At 21.0% G+C, this 20,903-nt stretch overlaps 3 protein-coding genes across 3 annotated transcripts; 2 read left to right on the forward strand and 1 right to left on the reverse strand.

The window, feature by feature from the left end:
• Positions 1-393: 393 nt before the first annotated feature.
• Positions 394-3,899, forward strand: SRAE_X000197200 (von Willebrand factor, type A domain and Cache domain and VWA N-terminal domain-containing protein; the record flags this gene model as incomplete). Its single annotated transcript, XM_024654962.1, has 5 exons — positions 394-654; positions 699-2,957; positions 3,016-3,467; positions 3,534-3,655; positions 3,718-3,899. The coding sequence occupies 5 exons, from the start codon at positions 394-396 to the stop codon at positions 3,897-3,899; spliced, it is 3,276 nt and encodes a 1,091-aa protein (XP_024499441.1).
• An 8,946-nt stretch (positions 3,900-12,845) lies between these two features.
• Positions 12,846-16,302, forward strand: SRAE_X000197300 (Calcineurin-like phosphoesterase domain, apaH type and Serine/threonine-specific protein phosphatase/bis(5-nucleosyl)-tetraphosphatase domain-containing protein; the record flags this gene model as incomplete). Its single annotated transcript, XM_024654973.1, has 7 exons — positions 12,846-13,017; positions 13,085-14,110; positions 14,168-14,245; positions 15,249-15,333; positions 15,539-15,640; positions 15,905-16,002; positions 16,106-16,302. The coding sequence occupies 7 exons, from the start codon at positions 12,846-12,848 to the stop codon at positions 16,300-16,302; spliced, it is 1,758 nt and encodes a 585-aa protein (XP_024499442.1).
• Positions 16,303-18,206: 1,904 nt separating this feature from the next.
• Positions 18,207-20,903, reverse strand: SRAE_X000197400 (V-type ATPase, V0 complex, 116kDa subunit family and ATPase, V0 complex, subunit 116kDa, eukaryotic family-containing protein; the record flags this gene model as incomplete). Its single annotated transcript, XM_024654984.1, has 2 exons — positions 18,207-20,726; positions 20,787-20,903. The coding sequence occupies 2 exons, from the start codon at positions 20,901-20,903 to the stop codon at positions 18,207-18,209; spliced, it is 2,637 nt and encodes an 878-aa protein (XP_024499443.1).

Below are 20,903 nucleotides of genomic sequence, written 5' to 3' on the forward strand. Positions count from 1 at the left end.
AAGCTTATTTTATATTATTTAAACTTATATTTTATTATAACTATTATTAAAATATATTCTACATTTATTTCTTCATATACATATATTTGTTTTTTCATAACGTTAATTATTATTATCTAAAATACATATATATATATAATTTTAATTATAACTTTTTTTTTAGCTTTTTGTAAGGTATATATTTTTTTTTATTATATAATATCATACAATGGAAAAATTGTGTTAAAAAGAAAAATTAAAATTTTTTTCAAATTATATTATTTCATATATTCTTTTTTATTTGCTTTTAAATATATAACTTAGTTTTAAAAAAGGAATAAATGATAAAGAAGATACTTGTATGAAAATAAGAAAAAAAAAATTTAATTACAAATTTTCAATAATCTTTAAATTATGGAAATTGTAGTATTTTTTATCGTTTTAATATATCTTCCTCTGCTAACTTACACTTCGATACATTCAGCTATTAATTATTTTGATAAACAACTTAATACTATTTTTGAACAACATTCTCGTTATCGGATAATTGATAAAAGTTTACAAGATATTTTTAATAATAATGTTGAAAATGAAAAGATTGATTTTTTAAATGATAGTGAAGATGTATATAAAAGAGTTCAACAATTTTTTATTGATAAAATCAATGCTGTTCAGGTTAATAAATAATATTATTTAAAATTTAATACTTATTTTTTAAGGCATTAACAGAAACAGCTGAAAAAGTTTCAAAAGAATCATTAAAATTAATGGAAAATATTGAGTTTATGGATTTTTATCCAAGACTTCAAGATGGTGTTGGTCAATATAAAATTAATGAAGAAATATGTAATAATCATTTGGTATTTTTTAATAAATCTGATGTAACTGGTGACTATTGGACAGATAAACGTGGTTCATCATACTTTAAACATAAGAAAATGTCAGGAATTCATTTAGCAGTTGAAGCATATAAATGTCAACCAGAAGTAATAAAAGATGTTAATTGGACATCACATATAGATTTATTAAATACATTTAAAAAAAATGATATGAATGATAAATATATATCAAGACAATATATTGGAACATATAGTGGTGTTACAAGAATTTATCCTGCAGTACCATGGATAATTGAACCTAAAGAATATACATTTGATCTTTTTGATCCAAGATATAGACCTTGGTTTGTTATGGCAGAATCAGCACCAAAAGATATATTATTTTTGTTAGATTTTAGTGGATCAGCTAAAGGACAAACTCAACATTTAACAAAAATGACTGTTCTTAATATATTAGCTACATTAAGTCCTAATGATTATATTAATGCTGTATGGTTTAATAGTCGAAGAGAATTAGTTATGAAAAATTGTTATGATGGTTTTGTTCCAGCAACATCACGTAATAAACGTTTATTAAGATCACTTCTTGATAATTTAGAAGATAGAGATCAAGCATTTATTGGACCAGCATTAGAATATAGTTATGAACAATTTAAAATTCTTAAACATTTAAATGATACATATACATCAAATGGTCATAAAATAATAATGCTTTTTACTGATGGTATTGAAGAATGGCCAACATCAATTATTGAAAATTATACACAAATTAATAGTGATAATATAAGAATTTTTGGTTTTTCTATGGGTTATGGTATTGGTGAACAACAATCATTAGATTGGATTGCCTGTAAAACAGATGCTGAATATGCAATTATTAATTCTATTGCTGCTGTTAGACTTCAATCAAGGTTTTATTTATCAAAATTAAGTGAAGTATTATCATATGTCTATCGATCAACAAATTCTATCATGACAAGACCAATAATTTTTACTCCACCATATATGGATGCACAAAAACATGGTGCTGTAACAACGCTATCAATACCAATTTTAAATTATACAAATGGTGATGATAGTAAAGGTTTTATTGGTATAGCTGCAGTTGATTACAAATTAAGTACATTAAAAAATATAATAAATTTAAAAAATAGTAATTTTTACACATTTCTTATTGATAATAATGGAATTGTTTATTATCATCCTAAAATGAAATTACCAAAAAATGATATATATATGATAAGGAGAACAGCATGTTACAATATTAAAAATCCATATAGACATACAAAAAAAGTTCAATATGGTTTTACAAATGAAGAAGTTTTAAAATTAATGAGTTTATCAGATTCAATATCAACAATGGATATTTTAGAATTAGAATTTCAAACACCTGTTTTTGAAGAATTTAGAAAAATGATGATTGATAAAAGATGTGGTGAGATAATAGAAGATGTTGATCGTGAATATAGATGTTTGGTACTTGAAAATACACCACTAGTATTAGGTTTTGTTCATCAACTTCAAGAACCATTTTTTAAATTAAAAAATAATGACTATAAATTGAATATTCATCCAAGTTTTAATGATATAACATTTTATCATACGGATATTAAAAGATTTTGTAATATTAGTTTAGATCATTTAGATGAAGTAGAAAGATTACATGAAATAACCTCAAGAACTAATGAAAGATGTAAAAAAGAAGAAAAAATATTTTTTAATTATTTAAATGGTCTTTCAAATTGGGTAGATTCATGGTATGGTAAAAGAAACTTAAAAATTAAAGATGATAGTGTGTGTGATAATAATACATATATTCCAAGAGATTTTTCATTACAACATTATAAATTTTCATTTGTTCAAACACGTAAACATATAACAGCAGTTTTTCCCAAATGTTCACAACAAAATTTTTTTGATTATATGGATGATTTAAAATTTGATTTTCATAGGCATAAAATTTATCCAAAATTACAATTTGTTGTTCATGGTGATAATATTGCAACAATTAGAAATATTTTAACAAATGATGATGGTATAAAATTAGCTAATGTAGGTGTTGATTGGTCAAATCATTTTATTGATGAATATTTTAAAAAATTAACATATAAAAATGCAAATTGGAATATTTGTTATAAGGTTTGTAATAGTTTTTAAAAAAAAAAAAAGAAATAATATAATATATTTTTATTTATAGAAAAATTATGAATGTTTTATTGTAACAAAAGATAGTTATATAATAGCATCATCAAAAATAAATTATTTTAAACATTTATTTGATGATTATAATTTATATAACGAAATGAATAGAACGGGTTTAATTTCACAGGTAGAATATACAAATTATCAATTAGAATGTCCATCAACAAAATTCTTTAATAAAATACCAACAACATCAAGTAGTAGAGGAAAAAAAGATTTTTTTCAAAGTTTATATTATTTTTTAAAAAACTTTATTAAATATTTTTATTGGTGGAATATATTGCCAACATCTTTTGTTGAAAGTCAACCAAAAATTACTGATAACAATAATTGTACATATAACAAAAGAAATACTAATGAATATTGCGCAAAAAAACAAACATTTTTTAAATTAAATATTCATTTAGAAAAAGAAATTCAATTTATTTTACAAAATAATTGTACAGTGTAAGTTAATATTAAAAAAAAAATTTACATTTTTTATGTCATTTAATTTTTCTTTTTTTCTTATAGTACATTAAAAATGTATCCTTTTAATGAGAGTGATTTATATCTTTTTATAAAAAATAGCTCATGTCAAAATCAGGAAATACATCAAGATACCTCAATTGTTAAAGAATATGATGCTAATATGTGTAAGTAAAGATAATAAATTTATTTTATATACATACAATTTTTTTTTTTAAATTTATTTTAGTAAGTGACTGTTTATTACTAAAACCAAAATATCGGAAAATAAGAGAAGATTTGGATTATACCAGATATCATTATAAGGAAGAACCAAGAGAATGTCCATCAAATAGTTGTCATATATTAATGAGCTTTAGATTACTATTAACAATAATGTTAATTAAAATATTTTTTCACAAATTTTTTTGATTATTATACATGTTGAATTTTAATAAATATTTTAATAATAAAAAGTCAACTTTTAATATTTCTATTCTACTAATAAAAATTCTATTTGTTTTATTAATTTAAAAATAAAATGTATGAAAATTTAATTTCATTATCATATTGATAAATAAAATAACTTATAACATCTATTATGTTTCATTTTATTTTTAACTTGTCTATTGTTTAATATAAGTTTGATATTATTTATGACTCTTTTATTTTATAAAATAACCACGATGCAAATATTTGTAAATAAAATACTTTTTTTTTTAATTTAACAACTACATGTAGTAATTTGTGTATTATTATATATAATTCATTCTTTAAAATAATTTTTTTTATAATTTTATTTTTGTTTTTTTTTTAAATAATAAAGATGAATTTTATATTAAAAATAAATATTTGTCAATTAAAAAATATGTATATAAAATTTCAAAATATATAATTTAATGTTATTTATGAAAAAAAAAATTGAAATATTGAGAGATAACTAACATTTAACTATATAGTTTCTAAATTTAATTTTTTTTAAATCGTACATATATTGACATGAGTGAAAAGTTTTTCTTAAAATTTTATATTATCACATATATTTTAGTAAAAAAATTTTTTTTTTATAAAAGTTGTAGATTTTTTAGACATTTTTACATCATAATCTTTATTTTTTTTAATAGTTAATATACATGAATTCCTGTTTTATTTTATAAACTATTAATATGTTATTAAAAAAGATTTTTTAGACAAACTATATATAATAATAGTATTTATAAAAAAAATATTTAGATTTTAAAATTTTTTTTTTTACTTCAAAGGATATATTAGATATTATATTATTATAAAATGTGTAAAAAAAAACTTATTTTTAAAAATATAAATAAATTAAATTTTATTTTACTATAAACTATATTAAATATATTAAAATTTATATTTAATTTTTGTTAAATTTTTACTCTTTTTTTTTATCTAATGATATATGATTCTTTTTATAGTTTTAGTAAAATTTCCGTAAAATAATAATGTTTGTATGTAAGATAAAAGTAATTTTATAGAGGAGTAGTGTTTAAACATTTATTGTATGGGGAAAAAATTAAATATTCTTTTTTAGAAAATTTACATTAATATAATTTTCAATAATTATAACTTTTAAATGTTTAATTAACTTATAGGATTCTCTTTCACCATTAATGGAAAGAAATGTAATTGTCTTTAGTTGAGTGTTTTTTTTATTGTAAAACTAATTTATCATATATCTAATTATCAATTATTTCTTTTGTCAAATTTTATTGTAAAATAGAACTGATAGAATTATTTCTAATAAGTAAATTTTAATACTCTATTTAAAATATAATTTTATTAAAATTCTTTTTTTTTTCACTATAGTATAGAATTTTATACAAATTTTTATAGAGACAATTTAAATTATTTTTTTTTTACGTTACAATAGAAAAAATATGCAAAATTTTAGCCTCTATATTACATAACAATTTTAAAAATTTCCAAAAAAAAAATGTTTCTTTTATTTTATAACCTGTCATTAACATTTATCAATATTTGGTTGAAAAAATATAAATTTAAAAAAAATATTTTTTATATTTCAGCTGGTATTGATATATATATATACATATTTATATAATAAAAAATATTAAGTTGTAATTTTTTTTCTTATAAATTTCTACATTTTATTATAAAATATTAATTATAACAGAGAAAAATCTTCTTTTTTTTAAATATATATATTTTTATTATCTATCTTCTTACATATAGTTATCAATTACTTATTCCAATAAGTACATTTATTAGATAGCTAAAGAAAGATGATTAAATGAAATAAAATAAATTAAAAGAACATTAAGTGAGGGTCGTGATGAGGATATATATATATATATATATATTATATAGTATTTATCAATTTTAAATTCTAAATGTTGTCTCCATAACGTAAGTATCAAACTTTCTTACATAAAAATATTTTTATTTTAAATGATGTGAAAGTAATGAATAGATAAAATGTTACAAAGTACATTTTTATGAAACAATATGACTATATCTATATATTAACTACTTACTTTCCTTTTTATTTTAGACTTTTTCTTTACAACAACGATAACGGCAGTTTTAAAATATGTTTATGTACATCCACCCAATAACAACAGTTAACTATATTTCTTTTAATACAACACCCGAAATGTCAGTGTTTTCTCCAAGCATCATATCCTTCTTTTGCTTTATCCGTTTATTATAAAAATTTTTCATATTTCTCTCTCCTTGACTCTCTTTCTCTCATTTTTCTATTATATGTACATATATTATAATTTTTTAATATTACTCTTAATATATATATATATTACTTTATTATTTTATATATTTTAATAATTGATAAGGACAAAATTATGATGACCAATCAAATGTGTTATAATAATGGAAACACCTACACATTAATATGAAAATAAAATATATATTTATATGATTAAAAGTTTGCAATTCTAAACCTGTATTTTTGTTATATCACTAAGATTATATAAGAAACTTTTAATATATATCCATGAATAAATATATATATACTCTATAGATAATGGTTAAACGTTGCTATGACTTTTTATCTATAAACAATTTTTAAGTTTTTTTTCTTTCATACCAAAATATTATATGTACGTTTTTTCCTTATCATTAATAACTATTTTTTAATTAGAAAGGTATATTTTAAATAGTTTCTAAAAAAATAAAAAAAAATAATTTCTTTTAATGATGTATAAAAAAAAATATATGTAAAATTTTGTTATAGTGATAAATCAAATTAAAAGATGATAAAAATATTATGATAATAAATAATAGAAAAAAATTTTTTTTTTATTATATTTCACAAATTTAAAATATTGTTTGGTAAACTTTATGTGTATATTTAATTGTAAAATAACAATTTTTACCATTAAAAAAAAATTAATTTTAAAACTCAAATTATAACAAGATATTATAACATTCTATTATTCAACTTGGCAAAATATTATTTTTTTTAAATACCTACTCTATCATGTTTTAGGTATATTTTTTTATATTTTGTTACATTGTATAAAAGTAATTATTTTCGATGTAATATAAATTAAAAAAAAAGGTATAATATTTATTTATATTTTCCAACTTAATGTCCATAACAGCTTTTTATGATATCATTTCTTTTTTTTTTTTATTTCAATTTAATTTATTATAAGATATAAAATTAAAAAAAAAAAAATAATACGACTAAACCATATTATTATCTTTATAAACAAAATATATTTTTAAAGCCATCAGTTACTCTACCCTTTTATCAAAATATTTATCGTTTCTTTTAACTTTGTTATCTACATATAAAATGTAGCAAAAGTATAAAATATTATTTTTTTATTATATATTTTTATTACTTATGGACTGAAATATAGATATAAATTTATTTTAAAAGTTAAATAAATATCTTCAGTGTTGATAATTTATAATCTAATGAAATTAAAATTATAAAAACGAGGTGTAAAATTATTATGTAAGAAAGTTTATAATAATGATATCGTTAATTTTATTATTATTAATATTATTATTACAAAAAAGAATAATGATAAGGTATATTTATTAGCTTTTTAATATAAATGTATATATTATTGTATTTTGAAAATGTTAATAACTATTAATAATAAAACTATAAATTTTAAATATGATAAAAAAAAATTTTTTTATATGGTCATTTTTAAATAAACTTTATAAAAATATCTTAATAAATATTTAAAAATACTTAGATATTAATATTATTTGCTTAGTGATCATAATAATAAATATGATATAAATTGTTAATTTAAGATATATACAAGTTTTACAGATCCATTTACATTGTCATTACAATGACTATTATTTATATTTATTTATATATTTTAAAATGATAACTTTTATCCTTCAATATTAGTTAAAATATAGTGCAATCTTAACTAACTAACTTATTTTTAATATTTCATATTATATTTTTCATATATTTATATATATATATATATAAATTTATCTTTTATAACAACCACCAACTTATATTGTCTCCTATAAAACATTATATCTTGACATCTTAATGTTAAAAATCAGCCTTTCTTCTTTAACATTCATTTTTAATGTAATTTGATAATATATTAATGTTTTATTAAAAAAAATTGTCATTTTTAATAAACCATAACTTTTATAATATATTTTTTCATCTTATTAACAGTCATTAATATTTACATTTATAAAACCTATTTAATTTTAACATTTATTTTACCTTTTAATCCTTTATCTTTATTCTCTTTTACAATTAGTATATTTTAGTAGTTAGCTAAAGGTATAATAAAGTGAGGAAACTAAATTAGACAAAATTGTATTTAACAATTTGTATAAATATATATATATATATATATAATTTTTGTTTTATATTCATTTTTATAATGATTCATCATTTCTTCTTCTTTTATATATATAATAATTTTTTTTTTCTTGATATATTATGATATATATATATTTATAATATTTTTTATTTCCAGTAAAAGGATTAATCATTTTCTTTTTTTTTATAATTCATTTAAAGTAATATTTAAAAGTAACTTCATTTATACGTCATTTATAAATCTTTATTTTCATATTATTTTTAATTCTTTTTTTCCCATCAAACCTTTTTATATGTCTTCAAATATTATTTTTTCCTTCTAAAAACTATCCACCCTCTATTGTCTAATGATAATATATATATATATATATATATTTACTTATTGAAAAATAAGATTAATTTCATATCACTAGTTTAATTTTTTATATTATCTAATTGTGTATTGTGAAAGCTCAAGAACTAACAACAACCCTTCTTTATAATCGTAAAAGCGCATTAAAATATCTGGCACCCGTTTTTACTTTTATTTATATTACACTTTACATTAATTTTTCTTTGCCAATCTTATTTTCTTTATTTTACGTTTATCTGTATTTAATCTTTTTTTTCTAGTGAATAAATATATAATCCTAGTAACAGATCAGTAATCATTTCAAACCTATCATATTAAATATCTTATTATTCATTAATAATAAATATTTCATTTTTCAAAAATTAGTACTGATTTTTTTTTATATCATTATTAATAATTTATCCATATATATATATATATACATATTATATGGATAATATGGTGCTTTGTCGTCTTGGAAACATATATTTATATGATCTTATATATCATAAGATATTTTATTTTTCATATATTAATATATATTATACTTATATAAATTTTTATATATTTATATACATATAATAATAAAAGAAAAAATAATAATAAAATAAAATTGAAAAAGAATAAGGGTTATAAAAAAAATTAAAAAAAAAAAACAAAACTTTTATAGCGATATAAATATAACAATATTAAGTCATTTTATGTTATATTATTAATAATGATTGATTTATTAAGATCTATAACATTAATTATTATAAAATATATTAAATTTATTAATGTAAGCATTTTAATAAATTTTTGAATATTATATAACAACCTTCTTTTTTTTTTACATATAATTTCATAAGCGATTAAATATAGACACCTGCGGCTACCACAACCATATATAGAAGGCACATGTTAATCTGTATAGACATATACTATCAAAATATATATATATATATATATATTACTTGTCTTTGATGTATGTTAAATATTTCCCCTTTAAAAGACAGTTCTTACAATTCTATTAAAGTGATAACGTATCTTGCGTAAATAATTATTATTTTATTCAATATCCATATATTATTTAGTAAGATATATTGTTATACTTATTTTTAAATATATTAAGATGTATAAATTATCATTTTATAAAGTGTTAAAAATGTATATTTAAAAATTTTTAATACATTTATACTGTGAAAATTAAGAAAAAGAAAAAAGAAAGAGAGCGAGTAGTAGATTTTCTTTTTCATAACGCTTAACTTATATGATACTTTCTAATGCGAAGCTTCTCTTATTCTTATCTTATATATAAGGATTCTATAATATCTAACATTTTGTGGATATATGTATATATTTTTATATACCTAATAAATCTCTCTCCTCACTTTCTTATGTATCATTTTAAAATAAAAATTAATAATACTTTTTTTTTCTTATAACATTTTCATACATATATTACTTTCTATTTAAAAATTCTTATTTATGCAATATACAATTTATCTTATATAAAATTTTTACATTACAACAATAATTTATTTGTTAAAAGTATTCTAATTTTTACAAAATATTACTTTCTTTTTATTTTTAAACATTTTTAACTAAAGAGTCTCTTGACCACATATTAAATTTGTTAACTGTTTCAAAAAAAAAATAAAAATAAATTTGTCTGTAATTTGTCTCAACAATTTAATTCTTGGTAAAGAAAAATTTTTCTTACCATAGCTTTTGATTTCTAACTTTATGTTGTTAGCCGATAAGCTAAAGATTAAATGAATTTTTTTTTGTTCTATTAATTTTTAAATGTTTATTTACTTTGTCTCGTCTTTTTATATATTTTTTCATATGAATAGATATACATTCATTTAAAATATATAATTAATTTATGAGTGTATTTTTGTATAACTATTGTTTTTTTTTAGTAAAAATAAATACATTTTAAATAAATAAAAATATAATTTAAAATGTAATACAAATATTACAAAGTAGGGTAATTTTAAAAAAAATACAATTTTTTTTTTAGATTTATAGTAATTATTAAGTATAGTCTTTTCCTCTATTTTTAATGAAATATAATTAAGTATGAATAAAAATAATATTTATAGTTACTTTATAATACCTAGTAATATTAAAAGAATAAAAAAAAAATATTTTTTATCAAACATAATATATTTTATTTATTTATTTTTTTTTTATTTTAATATTATTTATATTGATATGTGTATTATATTTTTAAAAAATTATTTTAAAGTAAATGGAAAAAAAAAATAATTGTAACGTAAGTTTTGGTGTAAATATTATTTATAATAAAGGGTATTTTAATGGTGAATTTTATATTTATTTGAAAAATTTTAGTAAAGTAACTTTATTGATATAAATGCGGCTTGCGACAATAGCTTCTGTTAACAAGACAATATTGGACGACCACTTTATGCTTTAAAAAATAATATATTGGCTAATATGTATGTATAATCTCAATTCTTTTTCTCCTTATCATTTTCTTCTTTTTTCATTTTTACTAGCTATTAGTAGTTGCGCTTTTATCTTATTAACGAGAGTCAATGAAGAAGCGAGAGGGAAATTTTTACAAGTTACTTAAAAGTGAAAGGCGAAGAGTTAAAGTGACTGATAGCCAACTCTTAGCTTAAAATCAGCTTTTTCTATATGGCTGGTATTTCATCTACATATTAACCAATTCTATGAACTGAAAAGCTTAGGCATTATAAAAGAGTAGATGACAACGACAATATATACTATGACAGTGTATAGGTTATTCTGACAACTGCACTGCCATATTTCTATGCGTAACAACTATCATTTGTTCTTCTATCACTCTTGGTATATCATTAAATCTTTAATGTTCACCACTATCAGATCGGTCAATAATACATCTTGTTCTTTTTATTTTGACCACCATCCTAAGACTATTCTTTTTGTTTTATTAAATATAAATATTATTATTAATTTAAAAAAAAAAAAAAAAACTTATTGGACATATGTATATATCTTTAATATTTTAAATATATTTTTTTTCAAAATTATAATTCTTATTTATATTATTTTTGTATTATTCTTTTTTATTTTATACAAACATATATTCATATATTATGTATATATATATATATATTTATATATATTGTATGTACTTTTTAACGATTACTTTTAATGAATAAAATAATAATATATTTAGGGCTGTCTTAACATATGATTGTGTTGAATATATAAAAATAAAAACTTTTCTATAATTTTTATTGCAAACACTAGTAAAATGGTTAGATCTATAAATAACAATATAATATGTATATAATAAAATTTATCACTAAATGAAAATCATTTGTCTTTAAATAATTTAATGAATATTACAAGAAAATATTTTATTTTTACATATATATAAGCTTTTAATCTTTTTACATTTAATTAAAATTATTTTTATTCTCTTTTTTTTTATCAAAAAGTAAATATTTAATAAGGTTTTTTTTTATTGTTAATGCCAAATATGATGTATAATCTTATATATAATTGATAAGACTTAGTACCTTAAAAAATATATTTTAATTATTCATATTAAATTTTTGTACTTATTAGTATATATGTTTACTGTTTTTTTTTATTTATTTATATATTTTTTTTATTATATAAAATTTTTTATTATCTTGTTATTTATGTATTATTTCTATTATCATAAAATTTACAAATTTTAAATATGTTGTACTAAATTATGTTACAAATTTTGGTTCAGTATATAAGAAGAATATTATAGTTGAAATGAGATGGAAAGAAAAGGAAGAAAGCAACTACGATAATGTGATATGGTGATAATATTTAGTAAAACGATGTAAAAAGAAGATATTTTACAATTAATAATGTAATGTACATATGAGAAAAGTTATTTTAAAATTATACTTTGTCAAAAAAATTTTTACTCTTTTTTTTTTATTTTCTTAGAAATTATATAAAAAAAAATTTTTTTATACAATTAATTTTATATATAAATATTTATAAATTTTATTATATATCAGTATTGATAACTCTCGTTATTTTTATCAATATTAAACATCAATGATTTATTTATATTTTAATATGACTTTTTTGATTTTACTTATTGTATTATTATCTATTATTTTTATTAATATTTTATATTATTATAGGTTTAGTTTTAATTAAGCCGAGCAAAAGTTTAAAACTTTGATCTTTTATTACATCATTCCCTATTTTTGATCAATTATCCATCTCGGCATTATCTGCCATGGATACTTCTTCAGGAGCGTCAAACTCAGGCTCTGCCAATACAGCAGGTTCATCTAGCAATACAAATGCTTCAGCCACCACGGGATCAAGCTCGGTAACATCAAATAAAGCCTCAGGATCATCAAGGGCAGTTATTGATAAAGAAAAGTGTGTTGAAAGATTTATAAAAAGTATGTTTTATGATTATAAAAAAGAAAAAAATTTATTTAATTATAATATAAAAATAATTTATTATAGGTGTACAATTTCCAGTAAGTGAGAGGTTAACGATAGAAGATGTGTATGATAAAAGAACGGGTAAACCACGCTCAGATGTGTTAAAAGAACATTTTATAAAAGAAGGTAGAATTGAGGAAGATGCAGCAATAAAAATTATTCAAGAATGTACAGCACTATTTCGACAAGAAAAAACAATGTTAGATATTGAAGCTCCAGTTACAGTATGCGGTGATATTCATGGTCAATTTTATGATCTTATGAAATTATTTGAAGTTGGAGGTTCTCCAGCAAATACAAAATATCTCTTTTTAGGGGATTATGTTGATAGAGGATATTTTTCTATAGAATGTGTTTTATATTTATGGGCGTTAAAAATTTGTTATCCAAATACATTATTTTTATTAAGAGGTAATCATGAATGTCGTCATTTGACGGAATATTTTACCTTTAAGCAAGAATGCAAAATAAAATACTCGGAGCGGGTTTATGACGTGTGTATGGATTCTTTTGATGCTTTACCATTAGCTGCCCTTATGAATCAACAATTTTTATGTGTTCATGGTGGTTTATCACCAGAAATTCACACTTTAGATGATATTAAAAAACTTGATCGATTTAAAGAACCTCCTGCTTTTGGACCAATGTGTGATTTATTATGGTCAGATCCATTAGAAGATTTTGGTAATGAAAGGAATTGTGAACAATTTTCACATAATTCAGTTCGTGGATGCTCATATTTTTATAGTTATGCAGCATGTTGTGACTTCCTTCAACATAATAATCTCCTTTCAATTATCAGAGCACATGAAGCTCAAGATGCGGGCTACAGAATGTACCGAAAGTCGCAAGCTACCGGTTTCCCTTCTTTAATCACAATTTTTTCTGCTCCAAATTATCTTGATGTATATAACAATAAGGCTGCTATATTGAAATATGAAAATAATGTTATGAATATTAGGCAATTTAATTGTTCACAACATCCATATTGGTTACCTAATTTTATGGATGTTTTTACATGGTCATTGCCATTTGTTGGTGAAAAAGGTATATATTTTTTATTATTACTATATATTTTTAAATAATATATTATTTTTTTTTTAGTTACTGAGATGCTTGTTCATATATTGAATATTTGTTCAGATGATGAATTATTAACTGACTCTGATGATACATTTGAGGGTAAGCTATCTTTCCAACGTGTACTATCACTTATTTATTTGCACATTTTTAACTATCTTTTTAATATACATATTACGTAATAATTCCTATAAAATACATCAAAAAAAAAAATTATTTTAATGTAGGAAAAAAAATATGTTAAAGCGATAATGCTATTTATACATTTTAAGTACATTGAAAACAAATTAAATTCTAATTAATCTTCTTTTTAAATGCGCTTTTAATAATTAGTTCTTTAATAATTTAGAATAACATAATTAGTTTTTTTTTAATAAAAGAATAATTAAGTATATTTTTTTAATTGTAATTAATTACTATAAATAATATTTAAACGATTATTTATCTTTCAAAAATATAGCAAAAAAAAAATAGGAAAAAAACAAGTTAGAGCGCATTACTTTGTTGCAAATAGATTTTATTTATAAAAAAAATTTAATATAATGTTTAATAATTATTTTCATATAATTTTTTGTTTATGCAGGAGCAGAAGGTGAGTTATTACCAGTTACCATTTTATGCTTTATGACTCCAATGTCGTTTTTAAATTTATTTATACCTTTATTTTGTAAACCCATACTCTTAAGTACAATTTTAATCTAATAATATTATTTATTTTTTTGAAATAATCCACTTACCTAATGAAGTTTTTATTGCTTAATTATATTGCTTTAAAATTTAGAAAACTTTTTGCTAACTTTATATATATGCTTAAAACTATTTTATTTATAATTAAATATTTACCTTTTTACCCTAATTTTAATACAAAAAAAAATATCAAAGTAATTTATTCATTAAAAAAAATTTATATGCAAAGGCGATTTTGGTAAATATATACCAATCTGATAAAATTTTTACAATGATAAATTTTTTGCTTTTCCTTCCTTTTTAAATTATATATATAAGTGTTTTTGTTGGAGGCCTTATGTTCAAAAAATGTTTTGTTTGCACAAATGTGTTCAAATTCACTTTATATCCCAATCTATTAATTACCTCCTACTTTTAGGAGGCATTCCAGCTGCCAGAAAAGAAGTTATTAAACACAAAATTAGAGCTATCGGAAAAATGGCTAGAGCTTTCTCCGTATTAAGGTATGTTTATAAAATATATTTGAAAATGAATATATTCAAAATAAAAGTTATTTGTAATGTCTTTTGTGAATGTCGTTATTATTGAACAAACAAAAAAATTGAAAAAAAAAACTTTAAATTACAATTGATTGTATAAAAAAAAATATGTCATACTAACATATTATGTTAATAATATACTAATACAACTTTTTTTTTATTTATTCAGAGAGGAAAGTGAAACTGTTCTTCAACTTAAAGGGCTTACTCCTAGTGGAACATTACCAATGGGTACTCTACAAGAGGGTGTTCGTGGTATTCATAAGGGTATGTGTAATATATTAGTTATATATAATCACTATAATCTATCAAATATATTACTCATATTATACATGTCATATTATTCTTATTCATGTCTGAGCATGTTCAAATAATAAAAATATTTTTCCTATCAATTATAATTAAAAAATTATTAATACTCAAGCAAAAAAAAAAAATAAAATGTAATTAAGTCCTAGTATTAAAAAGTCCGGTTAACAATAATTTTATAATATAAAAGAATACATTTATAATAATATTTTTATAAATTATATAGAAGTGAAAATGAAACTGTAGTACAATTAAAAGGTTTAAATCCTTGTGGAAAATTACCTCGGGGTGCTTTGTCTGGAGGACGACAGACATTAGAAGAATGTAAGTAATGACATGAATAATATCAGTATATGAAAATTTGATAGTTATATAGTTATTATATAATGTTAATATAAAAATTTTTTATTTAATATTATTATTTTAGCACTTCATGGAGTTCAACCTGGGCATCGTATACAGTCATTTGATGAAGCAAAACGTCTTGATAAAATTAATGAAAGAATGCCACCACCAATGTCATATGGACCTTCAGGATCTACAGGAAATTCACCTTCAGCTTCTCCACAGCCTCGCAAACCAAATATGCCTCCATCATCAACTTCTGGTTCATCACCTAGTTAATTTTGTATTTTTATAATACAAAATAATGTGTATTTTGATGGAAAACGCAATAGCATCATCAAAAAACACAATATATATAAATATATATATATATATATATAAATGTATTATAATATATATCAAACATATGAAAACAAAACAATAATGTTTGTTAAAAATGATGTAAGATAATTAAAAGAATAAGATTATATGTATGAATACAACATCATTACAATATTGAACATTGTTTTACATTTATTAATAATTATATACCTGAAGATAAAGGGTGGAGAATTTTATATATCATACATTAGCGTAGGCACTTTGAAATAAAACAGATAATAGATTTATCATATTATTTCAAAGCTCAACAAAAAAAAAAAATCAAATAATTAAATTATATTTCATTTTCTCAATTTCTATAAATTAATTCATTTCATTTTGTCACTCCAATTTTTTTTATATATTAGTTTTCAATAATTTTTTACAACAATTTTTTTTTACTTATTTTTTTTTATAAAAAAAGTAATCTGCTAAAATATTCCAACAATATATTCTGTTTTCATCATTCAAATTTTTTTTACAACTATTAGAAGTCCTTTTTTTGACACATATATATATTTTTTTTTATTTATTTTGTAACTGTTTTCTTTTTTTAATATTGCCGGTTAACAATGTTGAAGTTGCTTATATAAAAAAAAATAGATATTCATTTCTAGGAAATTTATTTTTATGTTGGTAAGGTAAGAGTTTCATTCTTGAAGTACCATTTTATATAATTTTATGTATAATAATACTAATTTCTAACAATTTTTACCTAAATTGTCGCATTCTTTACCATTATCCAACAATTAAAAAAAAAATTAATTATTAATTGATAGGCAAACTATTTTTAGTTTATTCAAGTGTTGTTGATTGGTTTATTGTATTTGTCTGCAAAAAAAATTTCTTTATTTATTTGAAAATATTTTTTTTTTGCAATTTAGGATTACATTTTTCTTTCATAAACATTTTTGTGCTCTTAAAAAAATTTTTTTTTTGTTAATATAAAATATTAATACTTTAATAAATTTATACATTGTGTTGTCTTTTTTTAATGATATATAATAATTTTAATAATGCTTTTAAATTTGGTATAGTAAAAAAAAATTTTTTATTTTATGATTAATCTTTTTTTTTCTTTTAAAAAATTGGCTGTAAAAAAAATTAATGATGAAACAGAGAGATAACAATATATTGATACTAATAATACATATATTTTATATCTTTTTTTTTTGTGATGACGCAAATAATTTTTCTTTCTTGTCTAACAAATTTATAATTTTTACTTTATGAATAACTGTTTATTCATAATGAACTTTTGTTTTTGTTGTAAAAAATTTTTTCTTGCTAATTGCATTTTGAATTTATAATTTTATTAAACATCTTCTATTAAACTTGCTGCATTTTTTTTTATATATATACATATAATAGAAATCTTCATTTATTTTTGTAATTGTATGTATATCTGTAAATTTTATATTATGAGCCGTCCAATTATTAAAAATTTATATTTTTTTTACTTTTTTTTTTAAAAATTTTTTTCACACATTTGCACTTTTACTTTTTAATAAATACTTTTATTATCTTTTAATAAAACACTCTTTTTACTAATCTTTTTTAATAGCATAAAAAAAAATAAGATAATAATGAATGATATGCTTTATTTAATAAAAATAGACAAAGCAATTATATTATTTGTATGATTAATGTTGTTTTGATAGAAGAAGAATTATTTAGTATATATAACATTGTTAAAAATACTAAAATTTGCAATATTATGCCTTAAATAAAGAAAAAAATATTATGCAATTTATGAAGTTATCTTTTCTAACATAGTATAAAATTTGTTTTATATTTTCATGTTAAATTTTTCTTAACATATTTTATTCTTGTGGATTTAAAACAGTTTTATAATGGAATGGTACAAATGGTATACCAGTACCAACATAAAATTTCGACTGGAATTCTACCCAGTGAAGACGAAGTGCATGAAGGAAAGCTGAAAGTCCTTCCATAAGAACAAGAATAGAGAGTGATAAAACTGCAAAGAAAAAGAATATTACAAATGCAGCTATAACACCACCAGCACCACTAACACCCCATGCATTTTCAAGAATCATTTCCCATAAAACTTCTGATAATTGAGCATGAGCAAGTGATAAAGCCCAAAGACGAAGATATGATGCTGTATGTGAGACACATCCAAGAACATATTCAATTGTATGAATGGCTTGATGTACCATAATGTCACCAAAAGCTTCATCATGATGTCCACCATGTCCACCTTTAGGTGCAACATCATCAATTACTTTTCCATTACTAATAACTTCTGCTTCATCTGTATGAGCATTCATACGTACACTCATTGAATCAGAGATTGCTTTTTTAGCTTTTTTTTGTTGCATAAGTATATAAATAGGTTTTCCAAAAAGCATAATTGGGACACAAATGACTGCTATAATAACAAGAATTGCTTCCACAATACTTTGACCTGGATACCATTGTTGAAGGAAACATGACATTTTTTCTGCATAAATTATTTTACCATCAGATTCTGTTTTTATAATTTTATCCATATCCACAAATCCAGCTTCACGATCTTTAAACATAAACATATTAATTAAACCAATTAACAATGATGGTGCACAATGTGAACCAGGATAAAGTTGTCCAAAAATAACATCTTGTTTTACCCAAAAGAATATCCATTTAAGAATAATTTGAAGGCAAAGATATATAAAAATACTTGATAAAAATACTAATTGTGGAATAAAAACTGTATATATATCAATTTTTGATTCAAAATATCTATGATTTTGAAGAGAAAGAAAAACACCAAATGTCATTTGTGCAATACCAACAATAATTGAAAGTTTCATTTTCATAGAATTAAGATAATTTAATTTATTATCTGCAAGATTCCATATTGGATCTACTCCCATTGGATATGGTCCATTTTCACTTAAATATGCATAATCTGGTGGTAATTCAAGTTTCATTTCTTCATGACCACCTGAAGCAGATTGTTGTGCAAGCCATGATTCGATTGAATCATTTGTATATGGATTTCTCCAGCTTGAACCAAAGATGTTAAATGATTTGGCAAACATATCATTGTATAAAAATCCAGCATATATTGAGAATAATCCCATAAGAAGAATAATATAACGTCCACCAAAGAACATTCCAAATATTTCATCTTTAATATTTCTAGCAATAAGATTTTTTTCTCTAAGAACAAGATATAATCCAGCAAGGAACATTATAATACCATGACCAAGATCACCAAACATACATGAAAAGATGAATGGAAAAGTAATAATAGTGTATGGTGCTGGATTAACTTCAAGATAATCAGCAATACCATATGAATCAACAATTCCTTGGAAGACAGCAGTAAATTTATTTGTCTTATTATATGTTGGTGGAATTTCATGTGTTTCAAGAATATTTAAAACTGGTTTAATATTTGTACCATTTTTCTCAGCACCATTTTCAAGTGCCTGTCTAACATTAGAAATGTCATCAAGTGGAACCCAACATTCAGCAACCATAAATCTACCAATACCATCAAAAGTAAAAAGATTCAATGTATGGTAAATTGATTTGTATAATTTAACTTGTGTCATCCATTGATTAATATTTCCAGCAGCAGCATTAAGGACTTTATTATTGTGTTCATTAGTTTGTCCTAAAACTGTTCTTAAATCTTGAATTCTTGCTTTAACTTCATAAGCAGCATTAGCACGTGCTGCAGCAGTTCTTGGACAATTGTTATATTGTTGAGCTTTGAAACCATCACAAACTTTATCAACTATATTCTTTAATTTCATACCATTGTAAAAGACAATAAAAACAGATTTTGAAACTTTTTCACCTCCATTAGTTGATTCTAATGGATCTTCAATTTCAGCATGTCTTAAGAAAGCTGTTCTTCTTCCAGCTCTCCACAAAACTCTTTCAAATGAGTTAACTTTTTTAGTTTCAATAACTCCAACAGAATATCCAATTGATTCTTTTTCTCCTTTTAATTGAATTCCTTCATCATCTTCAACTTGATGTTCGATTTCTTCACGAGCAGCATCATCAACACCACCAGCAAAGAATTGATCAGTTTTTTGAAGAACAGCTTCCCATTCTTTTTGTGCATTATATGTTCTTTGAAGTTCCTTTTTAGATTCACTCATTTGACTTACATCACGTTCTAAATCATTAAGTGTATTTTCAAGTTCATTCATTGCTTGTTGATTAATAACTTCATATGATGGATCGTTATAGTCAGGAATATCAATATCAGCACGTTTTATTTCAGTTTCCAAAAAACGTAATTTTCTTTCTAATTCTTCAAATTTTCTGATATCCTTAACAAAAACTCTTTGAAAATTATTAACATCAGCGTTCAACTATAATATATTATATTTATTATTATTTTTTTTGTAATTTTATTATAATAATAAACATACATCTTTAAATTGAACATATGGATGTTTTCCAACTTCTGCAATACAATTAAATGCAGCTTCTTTTTCCAAAATCATTTGGCAGAACCGCATATGTTCTGATCGGTAAAGGGACCCCAT

The sequence above is a fragment of the Strongyloides ratti genome, scaffold srae_chrx_scaffold0000003 (assembly GCF_001040885.1).
Source record: "Strongyloides ratti genome assembly S_ratti_ED321, scaffold srae_chrx_scaffold0000003".
Classification (NCBI taxonomy): Eukaryota; Metazoa; Nematoda; class Chromadorea; order Rhabditida; family Strongyloididae; genus Strongyloides; species Strongyloides ratti.